This window comes from Protomyctophum bolini (genome assembly GCF_963924005.1).
Source record: "Protomyctophum bolini genome assembly, chromosome: 22".
NCBI lineage: Eukaryota > Metazoa > Chordata > Actinopteri > Myctophiformes > Myctophidae > Protomyctophum > Protomyctophum bolini.
In genome coordinates this window covers 21914873-21932505 of record NC_137883.1, presented here as the reverse complement: position 1 = coordinate 21932505, position 17633 = coordinate 21914873, and the positions used below count along the sequence as shown (strand labels likewise).

General features: G+C 44.1%; 1 protein-coding gene across 2 annotated transcripts in view; it reads left to right on the top strand.

The window, feature by feature from the left end:
- Positions 1 to 17633, top strand: part of LOC308336847 (tetratricopeptide repeat protein 28-like) — a 50732-nt gene that overhangs the window by 3758 nt on the left and 29341 nt on the right. Inside the window, exons 2-9 of one of the 2 annotated variants that reach the window (XM_080794427.1) lie at positions 527 to 964; positions 11370 to 11517; positions 11902 to 12174; positions 12430 to 12560; positions 13058 to 13279; positions 14722 to 14910; positions 15562 to 15658; positions 16791 to 16987. In XM_080794427.1, the coding sequence (XP_080650553.1) occupies positions 527 to 964; positions 11370 to 11517; positions 11902 to 12174; positions 12430 to 12560; positions 13058 to 13279; positions 14722 to 14910; positions 15562 to 15658; positions 16791 to 16987 (1695 nt within the window). Of the gene's footprint in view, positions 1 to 526; positions 965 to 7177; positions 7239 to 11369; positions 11518 to 11901; positions 12175 to 12429; positions 12561 to 13057; positions 13280 to 14721; positions 14911 to 15561; positions 15659 to 16790; positions 16988 to 17633 lie in introns of those variants that run through there. The other variant, XM_080794428.1, reaches the window with a different exon arrangement.

Below are 17633 nucleotides of genomic sequence, written 5' to 3'. Positions count from 1 at the left end.
ACCTGGAACTCCCCCAGGACCACTGAACAGTCTTACAGCCATAATCATTTAGACATTTGTGTGTGTGTGTGGGTGTTACACTTTTCCGCTCACAACTTTTGTCAGTGTCTGTCCTCCAAACTGCGTAAGCACTGTCCTTTTTATACCAGTGACCCCAACGTTACAAATTTGCAAAATGAATAAGCATACCGGCATTTTTCATTTCAAAGTTGCTTTACCTTGAATAAACCCTCTACTCTAGCATCAAATGCTACTTCACCTACCCTTAGGCATTTATACACATTTGTCGTTACTGCATACAGTACACGCCTGAAGGGTGCTTTTTTCTAGTCTAATAAATACCCCACCTCTTCTCTTTGTTCTCCAGTGTTATGTTTGACAGCAAATTCTGATTTAGTCTTAGTCTTTTGAATAACACACCATTTACCCGTAGTTTTAGTCCCATTAAGTCATCTGAAATGGTTTAGTCTTTGTCTAGTCAACTAAATTAACACTGCTCTACTCCTCTCTCTCTGATTGTCTTCAGTTCTCTCTGTTTGGTGCTCGCTCCACCAGCAGCAGGACCACAAACCATCCCTCTTCCTCCTCCTCCTGCTCCTCCTCAGCGTTATCCGCCGCGGCCGTCGTCCAGTCAGTGAAGAAGACAGACCTGCAGCACCCCGGCGGCTCCGGCCCGGGCCATGGCTCCGGCCCGGTACTCCATGGCTCCGGCCCGGTACTCCATGGCTCCGGCCCGGGCCTCAGAAAGGCAGAGTTCCTGGAGTGCGTGCGGCGAAGCAACCAGGCGTGCCAGCAGGGCGAGTACGCCCTGGCCGTGCGCCTCTACAGCGAGGCGCTGAGCGCCGACCCCCAGAACTGCATCCTGTACAGCAACCGCTCCGCGGCCCACCTCCGGCTGGGACAGTACGGCACGGCCCTGGACGACGCCCTCAAAGCACGGCTCTTCAACCCCAAATGGCCCAAGGTACGTGAGTGACCACCAGGCACTGCTCACACACCATTTTGGAAAGAACTTGGGGCCCATTCCCTACTTCCTTCACAGGTGTTACCGATGACACTAAATTAATGAAGGCTCGATCTGTTCCATTCTGGTCAAACAGTTAGGGTGCTGCTATTGTGCATGGTAGCTCACTGGAAACACTCTGCTACACCATTGGGTCTCAATGTGTCCTTGAGTGGGTTCCAAATGGCTGCGTACGGTTCTGTAACTCTGTGAGTGTACCCGACCCGTACCCTCCATTTGGTTCCAGTTGTAAACTCTCCGAGTTATGGGGGTCCTTGAAATTAAAAAGTTTGAAAACCTAATTAGTCTGTAGCACCCATGTGAAGGAAATAGGGTAGCAGCTCAGAAGTAGGAAGAGTTATTCTGTGTGCATACAGTATAGAGCCCATTGGCTTGATGTGAGGTTTCTTCAAATTAAAGAGTAAAGCTGATGATGTAAGCAAGTGGTTCTCAATCTACCAAATTGACACTTATTAGCCCTCGGACCCCCATTAGAAAAGATTTTGTTTCCTAGGTTTTGTTTTTAATATTTGCTATTTCAAAAGATTCCCCCGTCCCCTTCCCCACAAAAGAAGAAAAGAATCTAAGACATTCCATAAATTAGCGTGGGGGGGAGCTTTGAAGAAGTAATGAAAAAGCCGATCTACAAGCTCACAACATGGCACAAAGCAACGTGTTCTGCTATTTTTGGGTGAAAAGGTTTGAGAACCACTGGTATCTAGACAGTCTGGACGTGTAGGGCTGGACCAGTGCGCTCCACTTCCTCTCTCTGTGCAACAGAATGGACGGATGTGTGTGTGTGTGTGTGTGTGTGTGTGTGTGTGTGTGTGTGTGTGTGTGTGTGTGCACGCGTGTGTCACTTTGTTTTTCAAAACCTGACCTTGGAGTGCATTTTGCCGGTAAACACAATAACTGCAGTAACATTCCTGTGTGTGTGTATACTGCACATGCTTGTATGTGTGCCAACCAAGGGAGTTTGCCTGTGTGTGTGTGTGAATTTGTTTGTGTGCGGGAATGCTTGTGCGTGCATGTGATTGACAGGTCTGGCAGTGTCACAGTAGTGAGGGTCAAAGGCGGGGTCAAGACTAATGAACCACCAATCAGAATAGAGTTCTCATACTTACTTCTGCATGAGCTCTTCCTTTCACCTCTCTCTCTCTCTCTCTCTCCCTCTCTCTCTCTCTCTCTCTCTTAGTCTGCGTTCCACCGTTCAACCCACTGCTGTTCTGCCAGCCTTTCTGTTGGCACAACAGGCTCGCATGCACGCATGCACGCACACGCACACACACACACACACACACACACACACACACACACGTGAATGTGTTTGTGTGCTTGTGTGAGAAGAAGTAAGAAGTAAACGACATCTGATGTCAGCAGCCGAATGAGCACAAAAGTTTTTTGTTTGTTTTGTTGTGTCTGAAAAATATATGCACAAGTGAAAGCGTTTCATCTGTGTTTATTTCTTCCCCACATACGCTTGTCGTGTGAACGCTTTTACCATTTGCAAGGTTACTGCTGGCTAGTTTTAAAGACTGTGGACTACACCAAGTGTTCCCAAACTTTTCAGGCTGTGAGTCTGTGACCCCCCAAAATAATCCTATTTGGACTGAGGACCCCCCACTTTGACAAGCACTTGGAATTGTAGGAGTTGAGGCATTACATTTAGTAGTTGAATCTGGCAACTCAACCATTCGGCAACAGAAAAATCACACCTGTGTGAAGTGAGTGGTGCAACTGTACATTTATTGTTATCGTTACTGTACTGTACTGTGCTCTGTACTGTATTATAGTGTACTGTGCTCTGTACTGTGCAATAACAGTAAGGATTAGGGACAGGGTTAGTAATGTGGCGACTGGCGAGTCAAGCTATACAGTAGGCCTACGTGTCGGCGTAATAATTAATGTCGGATTAATGCCGCGGACCCCTTCTTATTAGTGTTTTATTTTATTTAGTATTAATATACCTTCAATTGTGACTTTAGAAATGTGCAAATGCCCTGTCCTACTGATTCTGTCTGTTGGTTTGTCTACTGTTGAGTGAGAAAGCAATGTTGCACATCAAGCTAATCATCTGGAGGACCACCCAAAACATTTCCCCCAGGTTGAGAACCACTGGACTAGTGGCTAGTGAGTGACTAGAACCACTGGACTAGTGGCTAGTGAGTGACTAGTACTGTAGTTACAGTGACATCATCACTCTTTACTAGGGGAAGGGAATTTAAATCACATGAGTGTGTCGGAGGTGCAAACAAAGGTGCCAAGGTGGGCATGGGATTTGGCTCCTTTTTGATTGAATACTTGGCTTGTTAACAGTACAATGCAGTCAAAGTTTATGCCCCAGGTGGCTTGTTTCCATTGTGGTTCATTGTACTCAATTCATCACATACATATATATAATATATTACATACCAGTAAGACGCCCTGAGGGCGAGAAGCGACCTCACAAGGTTGCGCTGAAACAACAGAGCTTCTTAATACGGCACAGTTGAGAAGCAGGAGATAAACTATTAATCTGGTGTCAGTGAGGTCAGATGTAGATTTGCTGGCCGGCTCCATATATGCAGATGTAGGTGATGATCCAGTATTCTCCATGTCGTGTTCTTTATATATGGAGACTGCCATATATGGACCGTGGATCACGAGGCGTGATGGATTGACAGCCATATGGAGGCGGCCATATATGGAGTGTGTCACAAGGCGTGATGTCACGAGGTGTGATGGATTGACAATGAAAAAGGAACGGATGTCCGTACACTGAATTGTAGCTCCCAGGAAAATTCTTTATTGGTAGGCTACAATAAAGAATTTTCCTGGGAGCTACAATTCAATAAAGAATTTTCCAATAAAGAATTTTCCTGGGAGCTACAATTCAGTGTGCGGACATCCCTTCCTTTTTCATTGTACGTATTTTTTTACCAGCACCTGTAGATTTCTGGAGATGTGCGTGCTTCCTGTCGTATCCTATCTGTGATGCATTGACAGCCATATGGAGGCGGCCATATATGGAGTGTGTCACGAGGCGTGATGTCACGAGGCGTGATGTCACAAGGCTTGATGTTCTGACAACCATATATGGAGGCGTGACCGACCGACTGGTTTTGCAGGTTTTCATAGTAATCTATTGTATACCATTCTATACATATTGATACACCGAATACAAGGAGTATTTTGTCAGATTAAAGAGGTTACTTTGAACGTTTTTATTAATTAGTTTGAATTTCATAAACATTATTTTAGGTGTTTTTTTATTTATTGAATTGCATTTATTTATCAATTTATTAGTCAGTAATGTAAACAGCACATGCAGGTACAGTCAGACATTAAGGTAAAAAGGATAACACAAAAATGTCCTTGTTTCCATTGTGGCCCTATGTATTCCATTCATCAACATGCTGCAGTACGAGGGCTTATGACCCCCATGGGCAAGGCATTCTTTTCCTTCTCCTCTTGCTGAATTCGTTTTTGAACCCTTGACCTAGAAACAGTCTGTGTGTGTGTTGCTCATGATGCTCAGTGGACTGTGATCCTAAATTGTGTTAAATTGTGCTAAATCCAAAGCCTTGGTTGTGTCATGGGGAACCATACGGGGGTCAAGAGGGTAATCCAGGACTTATTGCAGACCATGTGAGGAAAGGATTTGTAAACCACCATCACCCTCCTGGCAGCCCCCGCCCCTGGCAAAAATGTGCACAAAACTATATTGTTGCTATTGGGCACAACCGCACAAGCCTCTTATCTCCATATTTCAACTTTTTGTGTTTTAATGTTTCTCGTACATTAATGCTCTACTAGTCTACTTGATCATACTGCAGCGTCACACAAAAACATGTCGCTTCGCAAAACATTTCAAGCTTGTAGATCTGCTACTGCAGGGGGCCGTGATGTAGCCTCGCGTTGCCAGCCTTCATCTGTTTTTGCAATGCATATTGCCCCAGGCAGATTAAGTCTGGCCCGTCTCAAAATGTATGTGGGAGGACTTTGTTGGCCGAAATTGCTACGACCAACCAGCTAAGGCCCAGTATACAAATATGGGGCGAGACATTGCGGAAAGAAATCGAATGCTGAGAGGGAAGAGACTAATATCCATGCAGTAGTATCGCTACGCGAGGCTAGCAGTGATGACCCTCTGCACTAAATGAAATAAATGGTAATCCTACATTAATATCAGTGGTTCTCAAACTTCAAGTCAAGGACCCCCAAATTGATATGTATTCGGCTGCGGACCTCCCTTTTGAAAATAGTTTATTAAGCAAACATTTCTAACACAAATCTTCTAGAAATGTTTTCAAAAATAGTGTGGATACATAACACAGCAGATACTCAACATGCACGACCACTAGAGGGCAGCATCGACTTGTTACAGTCAGTGATCTCTGAATTACAAAAAAACAATGTTAGTTACAGTATTTCAGAGCAGTGATGAAATAAGGTTTTGAGATCCATAACTTCCATGTTCTGTCCGGGACATGAACAGTGGTTCTGATGGTTTTGATGTAGTTTATTCTTCTTTCGAATACAATTCCCTTTAGTTTTAATTCATATTTTCGTCATCTGAAATGATTTACTTGGTTTTAGTTGACTAAATATCATAAGATTTTAGTCGGCAAAAATGTGTGAACATCGTAATCACTGATTTATACATAATAGCTTATACGAAAATAGCTGATCTATAAGCTCACAACGTTTATTCAATTAAAGACATTTAAACTTTAAAGACATACAATAATATACAATACTATACCAAGACATCAACACTAATAACAAGAAAGCATATTTACTGTACAGTAACAGTCGGGTCGTGGGTCATCATTGTGGTGTTGAGCTTAGACGTAATCGGACCAGTTACCATTTGCAGACAGGTGCTCTTAAGGAGTTGTTCTCAAAGTGGGGTCTGGGGACCCCCAGGGGTCCTTGAGGGAGTTCCAAGGGGTCCCCAGCTAAATGATAGATAGTATAGGAACCAAATGGACCCGTATGGGTCTGTAACTCTGACGGTGTACAAATTGAACCAAATGGACCCGTTAGCATTGATTTGACTATTTCTACAATAATAATATATTGGAAAACGTCACACGTTTTGATGTGTGTTTATAGGCCAGGGCATTCCCCATTCTGGTGGCATAGCAGTGGAACAAATCTGACCCCATGCTGGTGCCGAATCTGGGTTGAGCGAGATCCAGTGGAGCTCCTTTTGGTTGTGCCTACAGTACAGTATGTGTGTCTTTTACGCTATGGAAATAGTCTGATAGTACATGGGTATCCCTGTTTAATAGTCTGATAGGGTATCCCTGTTCTGAAATAGTCTGATAGTACATGGGTATCCCTGTTTAATAGTCTGATAGTACATGGGTATCCCTGTTCTGAAATAGTCTGATAGTACATGGGTATCCCTGTTTAATAGTCTGATAGTACATGGGTATCCCTGTTCTGAAATAGTCTGATAGTACATGGGTATCCCTGTTCTGAAATAGTCTGATAGTACATGGGTATCCCTGTTCTGAAATAGTCTGATAGTACATGGGTATCCCTGTTCCTTGGAGTATTTTGCAGACCTGCAGGCCCATTGCAAGTTGCTTTACTCTGTCCTCTACCCTGCAGCCATCCCACACTAGCATAATGAGCTGGGGTTAGATTAGGTGAAGTAAGTGTGTGTGTGTGTGTGTGTGTGTGTGTGTGTGTGTGTGTGTGTGTGTGTGTGTGTGTGTGTGTGTGTGTGTGTGTGTGTGTGTGTGTGTGTGTGTGTGTGTGTGTGTGTGTGTGTGTGTGTGTGTGTGTGTGTGTGTGTGTGTGTGTGTGTGTGTGTGTGTGTGTGTGTGTGTGAAATACTAGATATACTGTACAAGTGAATGAATTGCTGCTATTTGTGCAAAGGTTTTATACCAAGTGAATGCAAATCATGAGAGAGAGAGAGAGAGAGAGAGAGAGAGAGAGAGAGTCGCTCGGCTCGCTGTCATATCAAGTGCCAAGCCGCAAGCAGGGAGGGTATTGTCCCTAGCGCTGTTCAGACACTCAGAGCAACAACAGACTGTAGTGTATTAGGTAGGTTAGAAGCATGTTAGAATGGGACACCGCGTGTCTTCAGGACTTTAGTGCCGCTCTGACTATACCCTAGCAGACAGACAGGCTGCCTGTCTGTCTCTCTAGCTCAACCCTCCGTTTATGATACCCGAATGCTGCGGGACACTTCTGGTTCTGGGTCACAAATATGATGAAATGGCAGCCACGGAAGAAGGTAATTAAAGCTTTTCAGTCGTGGAAAAAAGTAGGCTACTCACATTTTTTACTTAAGTCAAAGTATCAATACTGTCTGCAATATAGTCTGTTAAGTATAGCCCAAACATTTACTTGAGTAAAATCTGTCTACTAAAAGTATTGGCATTTTAGTATAAAAATCTTGATGCGAGGGATTGTGAGCTTGCTGAAATGTATAGGCTAGGGTTGAAGTGGTTAATGAGTCAATGTCATGTTTTGTAAGTAACTGTAGCCTAACCAAAGCTGTCAAATAATTGTAGTGGAGTAAAAGTACAATATTTGCATCTGAGATGTAGTAGATACAAGTAGGCTACTGACAATTGGAAATACTCTAGTAAAGTAGAAATGTTTTACTTATTGTACAGTAAATGTTACTTTCCACCACTACAGTACACTGTTATTATGCGCTCCTTATTAGCAGCATTCAGAACAGACATAAGCACTAAGAAAAAGCTAATCCGTTTTAGCAACATTACTAGAGGGAGGGGACCATAGAGACCCCTGGGGGACCCGTATCATCTACGTTAGGCTGGCATGGCCATGACTAATATCACTGTGCAGATATTAGTCTGGAACTCAGTTGTGGAAGATTTATTTCCAAGGGGCGGTTACAAACGGATTCCAACATCACAGCAAAAAAAGTCTCAAACTCAACTCTCTCCTTCTCTCTTTCTCTCTCTCCCTCTCTTCTCTCTGTGTGTGTGTGTGTGTGTGTGTGTGTGTGTGTGTGTGTGTGTGTGTGTGTGTGTGTGTGTGTGTGTGTGTGTGTGTGTGTGTGTGTGTGTGTGTGTGTGTGTGTGTGTGTGTGTGTGTGTGTGTGTGTGTGTGTGTGTGTGTGTGTGTGTGTGTGTGTGTGTGTGTGTGTGTGTGTGTGTGTGTGTGTGTGTGTGTGTGTGTGTGCCTAGCCGCCTACGGTATTTATTTGGTCAAAAGCTATTGTGATATTTGCTTCTGTCCACATCGCCCAGCAGCCCGACTCAGTTGTGTACTGTATGCGTGTCTAACTGTGTTCAAAGCGTGTTTGTTTCTCATTTGTAGTGCTGTGCTGTGTGGGAAAATAATGCTGGCTCGACACCACAGTGCTGCTTAGTCCTTATGAAAGCCTGTTTGAATCACGATGGCCTTCAATGGAAAGCAAAGTTAATTCATTCTTATGTTGTGAGTATACGGTATATAATCTGTTCTCTAGAGAGGCCTGGTTGGTGTAACCCTAATAACCCTGATAATTGACCCTAATAACCAGGAGCGTTTTACAATGAGACACTTGTTTGGTAAATCGGCCTTCCTCTTGACTACTGACTGGCCTTCTGGGTAGATTAGGAATGTTCTCACTGGCTTTTCTTTAAAATATTATGTAAACTAACAGCTACAGCAGTGGTCCTTAAAGTCGGGTCCTTGCCTGGTGCGGGGGGCGGGGGTCCTGCCAATATTAGTTAATACTATCATAATTACTATAATTTTAACCACTCTATCCTTAGACTGTTCAAAGCAGCAATGGCAGATGTACAAGTCACTTTGTGACACGCTGTGAGCATGTACATCTGCTATTTTTGGAACATTTTGAATAAGTTATAATAAATGTGGGGCTCCTTGACATGAGAAAGTTTGACAGTACTTGACAGGGATTTGAGAAGAAACGACAAAAACAAAGACATACTGTGTTAAACTCTCATAGACTCTACTATACTGTTATATTAACCCTGGGTATTGTGAGAATACAGCAGAGCTCTTGGTTGCCAGGTGACACCTGCCCTCTCCTCCCCATTGTCTGCTCAACATACTGTATCTCTATCAAATTACTTTGTGCTCCCTGTATACTCACTCCCCACGCCATGTTTTGTGTGTGGATTCCCAATATTAGAGCAGTATACGTTCTCTATGCGGCAGTGTTAAGTAGAGGTGGATAGAGACAGCTGGTGTACCTAGACCCATATCGCATTGCTATCTCCAGCCTCAGGGCAGCCTCCACTGCTCTGCCCTGTTGCCTGGACCAGGGGCGGAAGAGCAGTCCTTTGGATTTTGTATAGACTTTATTGACTCTCTACGGCGTGTCATTTGACAATTTGGACAATTTGGTATTAAAAAGGTCTTAAAGGTCCTTAAATTGTCACTTTAGAATGTGCAATGTGCAAATACCGTATATACACTCACTCATATACTCTGTTGTACTATGTTTTGTGTGCTTATTGTTGAGTTGCACATTAAGATAATCATCTGGGGACCCTCAAAAAAAAATTGCGTGCGGTTTTACTTAACCACATGAACCGTAAGCCCTAATTCTGGGCATGTCATCATCTGCCAAAAATAAGTGAACATATGCAGACAATAGCAGATACTGTATACCAGGGACCGGAAACCTTTTGGACATGAAGTGCCATGTTTAACATTTCTTTGCCACATCAACACTAACTCCCAGTCCCCAGTCAGAGTTAGGAGTTTGAATGAATATACAATTATGTGCTTGGGACTTCATTTAACTGACTAACAAACGTTTAAAAGAAAACCTCTGTCTCTCACACTTGCGTGCCACAATGTTGTCACCCGTGCCTAAGGTTGCCTACCCCTGCTGTATACAATCTTTGTGTTTGTTTTAGGCTTTTCTGCCTTAATTGATAGTAAAGTAGTAGTAAAGTGAAGATAGACAGGAAAGAGGGAGAGAGAGAAGGGGAGAGACATGCAGCGAAGGTCGTCATGAACGGGACGCGAACATGCTGTCAAGCCAAAGCCTACATGTATGTGGCGTGCGTCTGGACCACTTGGCCAGCGGGCGCCCCACTGTATACAATCTTGTAGATAAGTTATTGCGTGGTGGAGAGGGAAAAACGGGCAACCAAGTATATCCCTGCGGGGAAACCTGGTCGACAAAGCATATCGTCGCATATGTGTGGGTCTTTACGAATATTGAACCATTAATACACATTAAAAAGAGCTTCTGGGGGCCCGAGCTGACCAGGTGGTCCACGTCCAGGCGCATGCCACATGTAGGCTTTGGCCTGACGGAGCGTTGCATGTTCGAGTCCCGTTCATGACGACCTTTGCTGTATGTCTCTCCCCTACTCTCTCACCCTCTTTCCTGTCCATCTTCACTTGATACTAGCAATAAAGGCAAAAAAGAAAGAAAAATAAATCCCTAAACTTCTTTGCCTTTTTCTTCTTTCTTTTTTTACTATTTTGAAAAACATTTTTGAATAGTTAAAATAGCCAATCTACAAGCTCACAATGTGTCGATGTAGATTGGCTAGTTGAACTATTCAAAAATGTTTTTCAAAATAGTTAAAAAGGCAAAGAATTTTAGGGATAAGAGGTTTAGCATGGACGAAAATAGATTTATTTTCCCCATTTCCTGATAGTTGGTTTCTGTCATAGTGCCTACGACTTTAAGTGGTTAAGACCTATTAGGCAGCTTTAATTACCATTACCATTGGTAATTACCATTACCAAGTGGCACCATTTGTGCCACTTTATATTAATTAACAGTGTAATCTGTCTGTACCAACACATTCAGACTGAAAGTAACAAAGGCTGTATTAGTCAGATGTGACCCGTACGTGTCTCCATTCTTCATAATGAAACTGTCTAGAGACAACAGAACAGCCTGTCTGCTTAGAACCCAGGAGATGGCCTGTAACCTAATTGTAGATCTCTTTGTCTTCATTTGTTGCCTTTCATGTCATATTATGGCAGAAGAGAAGGGTGGATGAAAACAGACGCTTATGAAGGGGGGAGGAGGATTTATTTTAGACCCATGAAAAATACTAATCAAGAAAGCAGGGGACTGGTGTGTATTCAATGACCAGCAGGACCCGCTGCAGTGACTTGAACCGATGGATAGATAAATAGTAGATATCCCTTTATTATCCCACCCGGAGGAGGCACTGCAGTTAAGGTTACAGAGCTACAGGTAAAGTGTAAGAAAAGTACCGTTAAGTACAGCAATACAAGGCAAAAAGAAAAAACTGAAAAGTCTATCATACACGATGAGGAAGGCCTGAGGAAGTAGCTTATGCTACTTTGGCATGCATGCCGGCTATTATTTTCTTATTGTGAGTCTTCATGAGCCTTAACCGGCAAACTGCATTTACTGTATAAAGTGTGTTTTTTGTTTGTCCAGGCGTACTTCCGCCAGGGTGTTGCCCTGCAGTACCTGGGCCGTCATGCTGACTCCCTGGCAGCCTTCGCCTCCGGCCTGGCCCAGGACCCCAAGAGTCTCCAGCTGCTGGTGGGCATGGTGGAGGCAGCCATGAAATCACCCCTTAGAGGTACAGAGGCTTCCCTTTCCCTTTCCACCCATTAATAAGACCTGGAATGCATCTAGCTCAAATTGACAATTTAGGCATTTGAGCTCGTCATGTTCTGAGTCATGATATGAGCTTGATATCTGCTGTTTTTTTTAAATGTGTGCAAACCTTCGAATGTGTATAAAGACATTTCTAAAGCAAACACTTTTAACTCAAGCTTTGCTTCTGGGGGTCCCTGGAACAAAATATTTTGAGATGGGGTCCATGACCAAATCCATATAATTTTGGGGATCCTTGAAATGAAAAATGGGTCGTGTGTGTGTGTGTGTGTGTGTGTGTGTGTGTGTGTGTGTGTGTGTGTGTGCGTGTGCGCGTGCTTTCGTCCGCACGTGCGCACTTCCACAGACACACTAGAGCCCACACACAAGCAGCTACAGAAGATGAAACTGGACAAGAGCCCGTTCGTGGTGGTCTCTGTGATTGGCCAGGAGCTGCTGACCCACGGGTTCCACGGGGCGTCCGCAGTGGTGCTGGAGGCGGGGCTAAGGATTGGCACGTGCTCGCTGAAGCTGCGCGGATCCGTCTTCTCCGCATTAAGCTCCGCCTACTGGTCACTGGGCGACGCGGAGAAGAGCACGGCCTACATGCAACAAGACCTGGAGGTCACCAAGACTCTCGGTGTGTATGGGAAGGACACATAGCATTTATATGGACAGTAATACTTAAGTCATATATTACCAGTAGTTCTCAAACCTTTTCTTAAAAAGAAAATGCAGCTATGGCCACCCTAACCATATATTTATTAGAAGTCATAAAAGAAAAACATGTGACATGTCAAGATTATACAACGTCAAGATTATAAACACAACAACGCCGTAAGACGTATTTCCATTGTGGTCCTTGCATCTCCTGATTGAATGTGTTTCCATGCAGGTGACCAGTTGGGTGAATGCCGTGCTCATGGGAACCTCGGCTCAGCCTTCTTCTCCAAGGGGAACTATAGAGAAGCTCTGACCAATCACAGACACCAGCTGATGCTCGCCATGAAGCTGAAGGACAGAGAGGTGTGTGTGTGTGTGTGTGTGTGTGTGTGTGTGTGTGTGTGTGTGTGTGGGTGTGTGTGTGTGCGGCCTTAGGAATATGGAGGCCCGTTTCAAGACTCATATACCTATAACATAATTATTTTGTTGATACAGCCATATTGATACAAATAGTTTGACTGTTCAGTATCACACGCAGCCATTACTCTCGACAATTAGCAACAACAACACCTCACCTCATCCTGTCGTCCCTTCACATTAAACTGGTTAAACATAGCTACGGCCTCCTACTGTATGTGTGCGTGCGTGCGTGCGTGCGTGCGTGCGTGCGTGCGTGCGTGCGTGCGTGTGTGTGTGTGTGTGTGTGCTCGCGCGCATGCATGATGTGTGTGCGTGCGTGAGCATGCGTGTGTGTGGATGTGTACTTATATTTGTAAGGGCCAAATCTAATAATATTGTTTGTGTGTGTGTGTGTGTGTGTGTGTGTGTGTGTGTGTGTGTGTGTGTGTGTGTGTGTGCAGGCTGCCTCCAGTGCTCTCAGTAGCCTGGGCCATGTGTACACGTCTATAGGGGACTACCCCAACGCCCTGGCCAGCCATAAGCAGTGTGTCCTGCTGGCACGGCAGACACAGTGCCGGCTCTCGGAGGCGCGCCAGCTGGGCAACATGGGGGCCGTGTACACGGCACTGGCAGACCTCAACAACGCGGTGCAATGCCACGAGCAACATCTGGACATAGCCAAGGTACAGTAATTACAGTTGGAATAAGAATGGGATTAGTGATAATACACATTATAGATGGAGTGTCGTGATTTTTTCCCCACCCTAAATAAAATCGGGTATTATTATTATACAAGAACTGAACTGAACTGAAGTCGCACTACAGCTGATGTTCTATGATAAAGGGGGAGGGGTTAGGGGATGGGATGATATTGTGATGTCACTGCTTTCTTTTCTGCTGTATTACAGTTTTTCTACAATCTCTTGCATTTTATGAAACTCTGAACTCTTTCCCCCAAAACTCTTAAGTGCAAAATCTGAAACAGTGCCACAAGTGCATCAAAGGATAGCCTACTAAGTCATTCAAAACATGTTTATGTATCACTTTCATCTTTTTTGATTGACACCTGTTTCTTGCTTCTTCTTTATGTAGAAACAGTGCCCCGGAAGCCTATAGCTTCTCATTGCTGTCGGGATCTTATCTCCATATTTGTACTTTTTGGGCCCTGTATGAATGAATGAACCATTGTAAAGCGCTTTGAGCACTTGGAAAAGCGCTATAAAAATGCAATTCATTATTATTATTATTACTTGATCATACCACCACGTCACACAAAAGCCTCAAATGTAGCTTATCCACTTTGGATGCTTTTGAATTTTCATTTGAATCCTGAAAACAAAGTAACAGTTTTGGACCTATATGTTCCAGCCAACAGAGACGACATGTTTGTGAGAACAATTGTGTTCACAATTTGCGCCTGTGGGTTGGAAATAACAGTACACCGTTCTCTTTTACTCTTCGACTGTGTGAAGGGAAGTTACTTACTCCAGTAACCCGTCATGCTGGCCTAACCTTTTGTACAAACACAATGCTCATTGTACACAGTATTCTGCATGCAATGATTTACCTAATGAACAACTCTGTCAATGCGAATGGGAAATGTACATGAAATCTATCTGTTTTCGACTGGGAATGAGATGAATGAGAATTGCATCTACACATTATGACAACAGCCTTTTGTGTTTTGCAACGAAATGAGAAATTAAATAGTGCATTTGCTATTGGCTAATCGCCTTAACCCATTTAGACCTGGTGCAACCTATTGATATTAACCCATTCAGTACGGGAACCCCTTTTGGTGTTTTAAGCATTCCGTTATACTTTAGCTGTTGAAAAATAGCAGATCTACAAGCTTATAGCTCTGCAATTTTTGAAAAATCGTAAAAATGTGGTGGATATCTTTTAATATATTATTTCAGAGTGAACGATTTTAACTCAAATCTTTGCTTCTGGGGCCGTCCCTGGAACAACATATTTTGAGTTTGGGGTCTGCGTCCAAATACAGATAATTCTGGGGGTCCTTGACATGAAATAGTTTGAGAACCACTGACACATAGGGTTTTTCAGAAAACTGTTGCCCTCAGGTCTAAATGGGTTTTAACATGTTTCGCTGCTGCTGTGACAGAATCTGCAGAACCGCTGCGAGGAGGCGCGAGCATACAGCAACCTGGGCAGCGCCTACCACTCTCAGCGGGACTTTGACAAGGCCATCTCCTACCACACACGGGTGCTAGGGCTGGCACAGGAGCTGGGAGACCGGGCCATCGAGATGAGGGCTTACGCTGGGCTGGGCCATGCTGCCCGCTGCATGCAGGTTGGTACAGTCACATTCCATTCCAGCGATGTTACTCCGTCAGTGTTCCTGTTTTTATTTGACTGGAATGATGGCTATAGCTAAGTCTGAACGACACACATTTCCTGTGTGTGTGTGTGTGTGTGTGTGTGTGTGTGTGTGTGTGTGTGTGTGTGTGTGTGTGTGTGTGTGTGTGTGTGTGTGATCTAAAATAACAAGATGGTTTAGTCTAATATTATAGGATTCATACAAATAAAATCTTCCCAGACAGTGTTTTGGTGAAAAGCTGCTAATGACTAAAGAACAGAACATTTTGTTTTTCTGGTGAAAGTAGAGACTCTTCTTTCTTTTGGGATGTTGGTCTTTACATCATCATAGAACAAAATATTCTGTGTCTTGAAAGATTAGTAAAAAAAAAAGTTTGTGCAGACTGTTCTAGAGAAACGCACTGGCAGTTATTGAGCTTTAAATAGCGGCGCGCATAGGACGCAAAATTGACGACACCGCAGGATGTTGTCAGAAAAGGGGAATAATGGTCAATAATATCTGCCTCTTGATGACGATCACATGAAATAACAGTGGTGACCTTGTGTGAATGCGTTGCCTCCTGTAAGGACTCGGAGACAGTAAATAACAGTGGTGACCTTGTGTGAATGCGTTTCCTCCTGTAAGGACTTGGAGAGGGCAGGCCAGTACCACCACCACCAGCTGGACATCTCTCAGGAGCTGCAGGACAGAGCAGCGCAGGGACGCGCCTCATCTAACCTGGGTAGGTATAGGCTCCTGCCTCCTTTATTTGGGTACGTACAATATACGCTCCTGTCTGTTGTGTGTGTGTGAGGAGGGCTCCTCCCTCCCTCTTGTTCCTACCAACTAGCCGATTGATTGATTGATAGATAGATTGATTGAATACTTTGCAGCTGGACTGCCTCCCTCTGGTTAAATGCCTGCTAGTAAATGGGATGCTGGGGTTCATGTCATCATCCCGTCTAATCCGCTGCTCCTCACTGGACACAGGAGCTCCTGCTGTCCTATATATCACATGACTGCTGCAGTGCCTCGTCGTCCAATCAACACTCATGTTTTATTAACGTGGTTTTGGTTTTCTGCAGCCGCAGTGACACGCGAGAGCCTGTTAACCTGATCCTTATGCTGAGTGGACAACCCATCACGGTCTTGTGTGTGTGTGTCTGTGTGTGTGTGTGTGTGTGTGTGTGTGTGTGTGTGTCTGTATAGTGTATTATTATTTCTCATTTCAATTCTCATTGAGGCTATACCTAGGTAATCCATCATCTGGTATTTTTCTTTTCTGAATAAATGACACAATCACTCTGCTTGATTTGACTTGGGAAAAAAGGGGGGGGGGGGAATCACACCCGTGTGAAGTGAGGGGCGCTCTTATCATCATACATCAACTAATTCTGGCCAATCACAATTTGCGTCCTCACTTTTCCGTCTTCACCTTTCTGCCCTCACTTTTATCTTCAGTATGTAATGCTCAGCCAATCAAATCATTGGTATGCGGTGATCAGCCAATCAAAAGCCAATGTTTGTGTTTACATGAACGAACCCGGAAAGCTGGGCATAGGAGGGGCTAGCGCCTCTCAAAAATTTGAATTAAAAGAAAAGTGAGGGGCGATCTTCGTAGATCATCATATATCATCTCATTCCGGCCAATCAGAATTTGCGTCCTCACCTTCGTCTTCAATGTTTGTGTCACGCAATGTTTGTGTTTACACGAACACTCAAAATTGGCTTTTCATTGTCAATGGGATTTAATGTTTGTGTAGGACAAAGTTTGTGTTTGCACATATACACCAAAAGCTGGAAAATCAAGTTAACAGCTTCACCTAGCGGTAGCACGGGAAGCTAATCATCCGTCCACACGTGGCCCTGTCCAGGCATCATCTACCAGATGAAGGGGGAGTATGAGAAGGCTCTGGAGCTCCACAGGGCCCACCTGTCCCTGGTGCAGGAGCTGGGGGACTATGCAGCTCAGGGCCGGGCCTACGGCAACATGGGCAACGCCTACAACGCCCTGGGTCTGCACGACCAGGCCGTGCGCTACCACCGCCAGGAGCTGCACATCTCCTTAGAGGTGAGATATAAAATAGATAGATAGATCACTGTTTTCCAAACACTGGGTCGTCGCAGACACATTTGTGGGTCACGGACAATTTGTTTTTGTTTTTGGAAATAAATATTTTAAAAACGGTGTACATTGGTGACTATAACTATAATCTACCTGATCTTGAGGCCTACAAAATCGAAGTAGAAGGGCTCTCTCCCTGTCCCTCCAGCTATTTAACAAGTGATGAGTTCTTTGTCCTGATTGAAAGAAAATAAATTGGTATCCTTTCCCGACCTGAAAAATGCATTTTCTGTTTTCCAAAGAGCTGGAGAGACATGGAGACTAAACACTCTATAGCAATGAGTACCATCAGAATATAGATCTATTTAACACTTATTTTAACAAAAATAAAATGACTTAACCTACCTTTAAGTCCTATTTCAAAGATGGCAGAAATAGCTGATCTACATGCTCATAATGTTTTGGAAACCTATGACATGCCCAAAACAGGTTGAAAAACTGTGGGTAAAACATAAGAAGAAAGCACAATATGGGCGGCCATGTTAGTGAGCCTGCCTGGGGAGCGAGAGCCCCTGGTTTTCCCACATATGATTCCAGGCCAGGCCAGCAATGTGTCGATGTGTGTCTTGAGCAAGAGTCACCTAATTGCTCC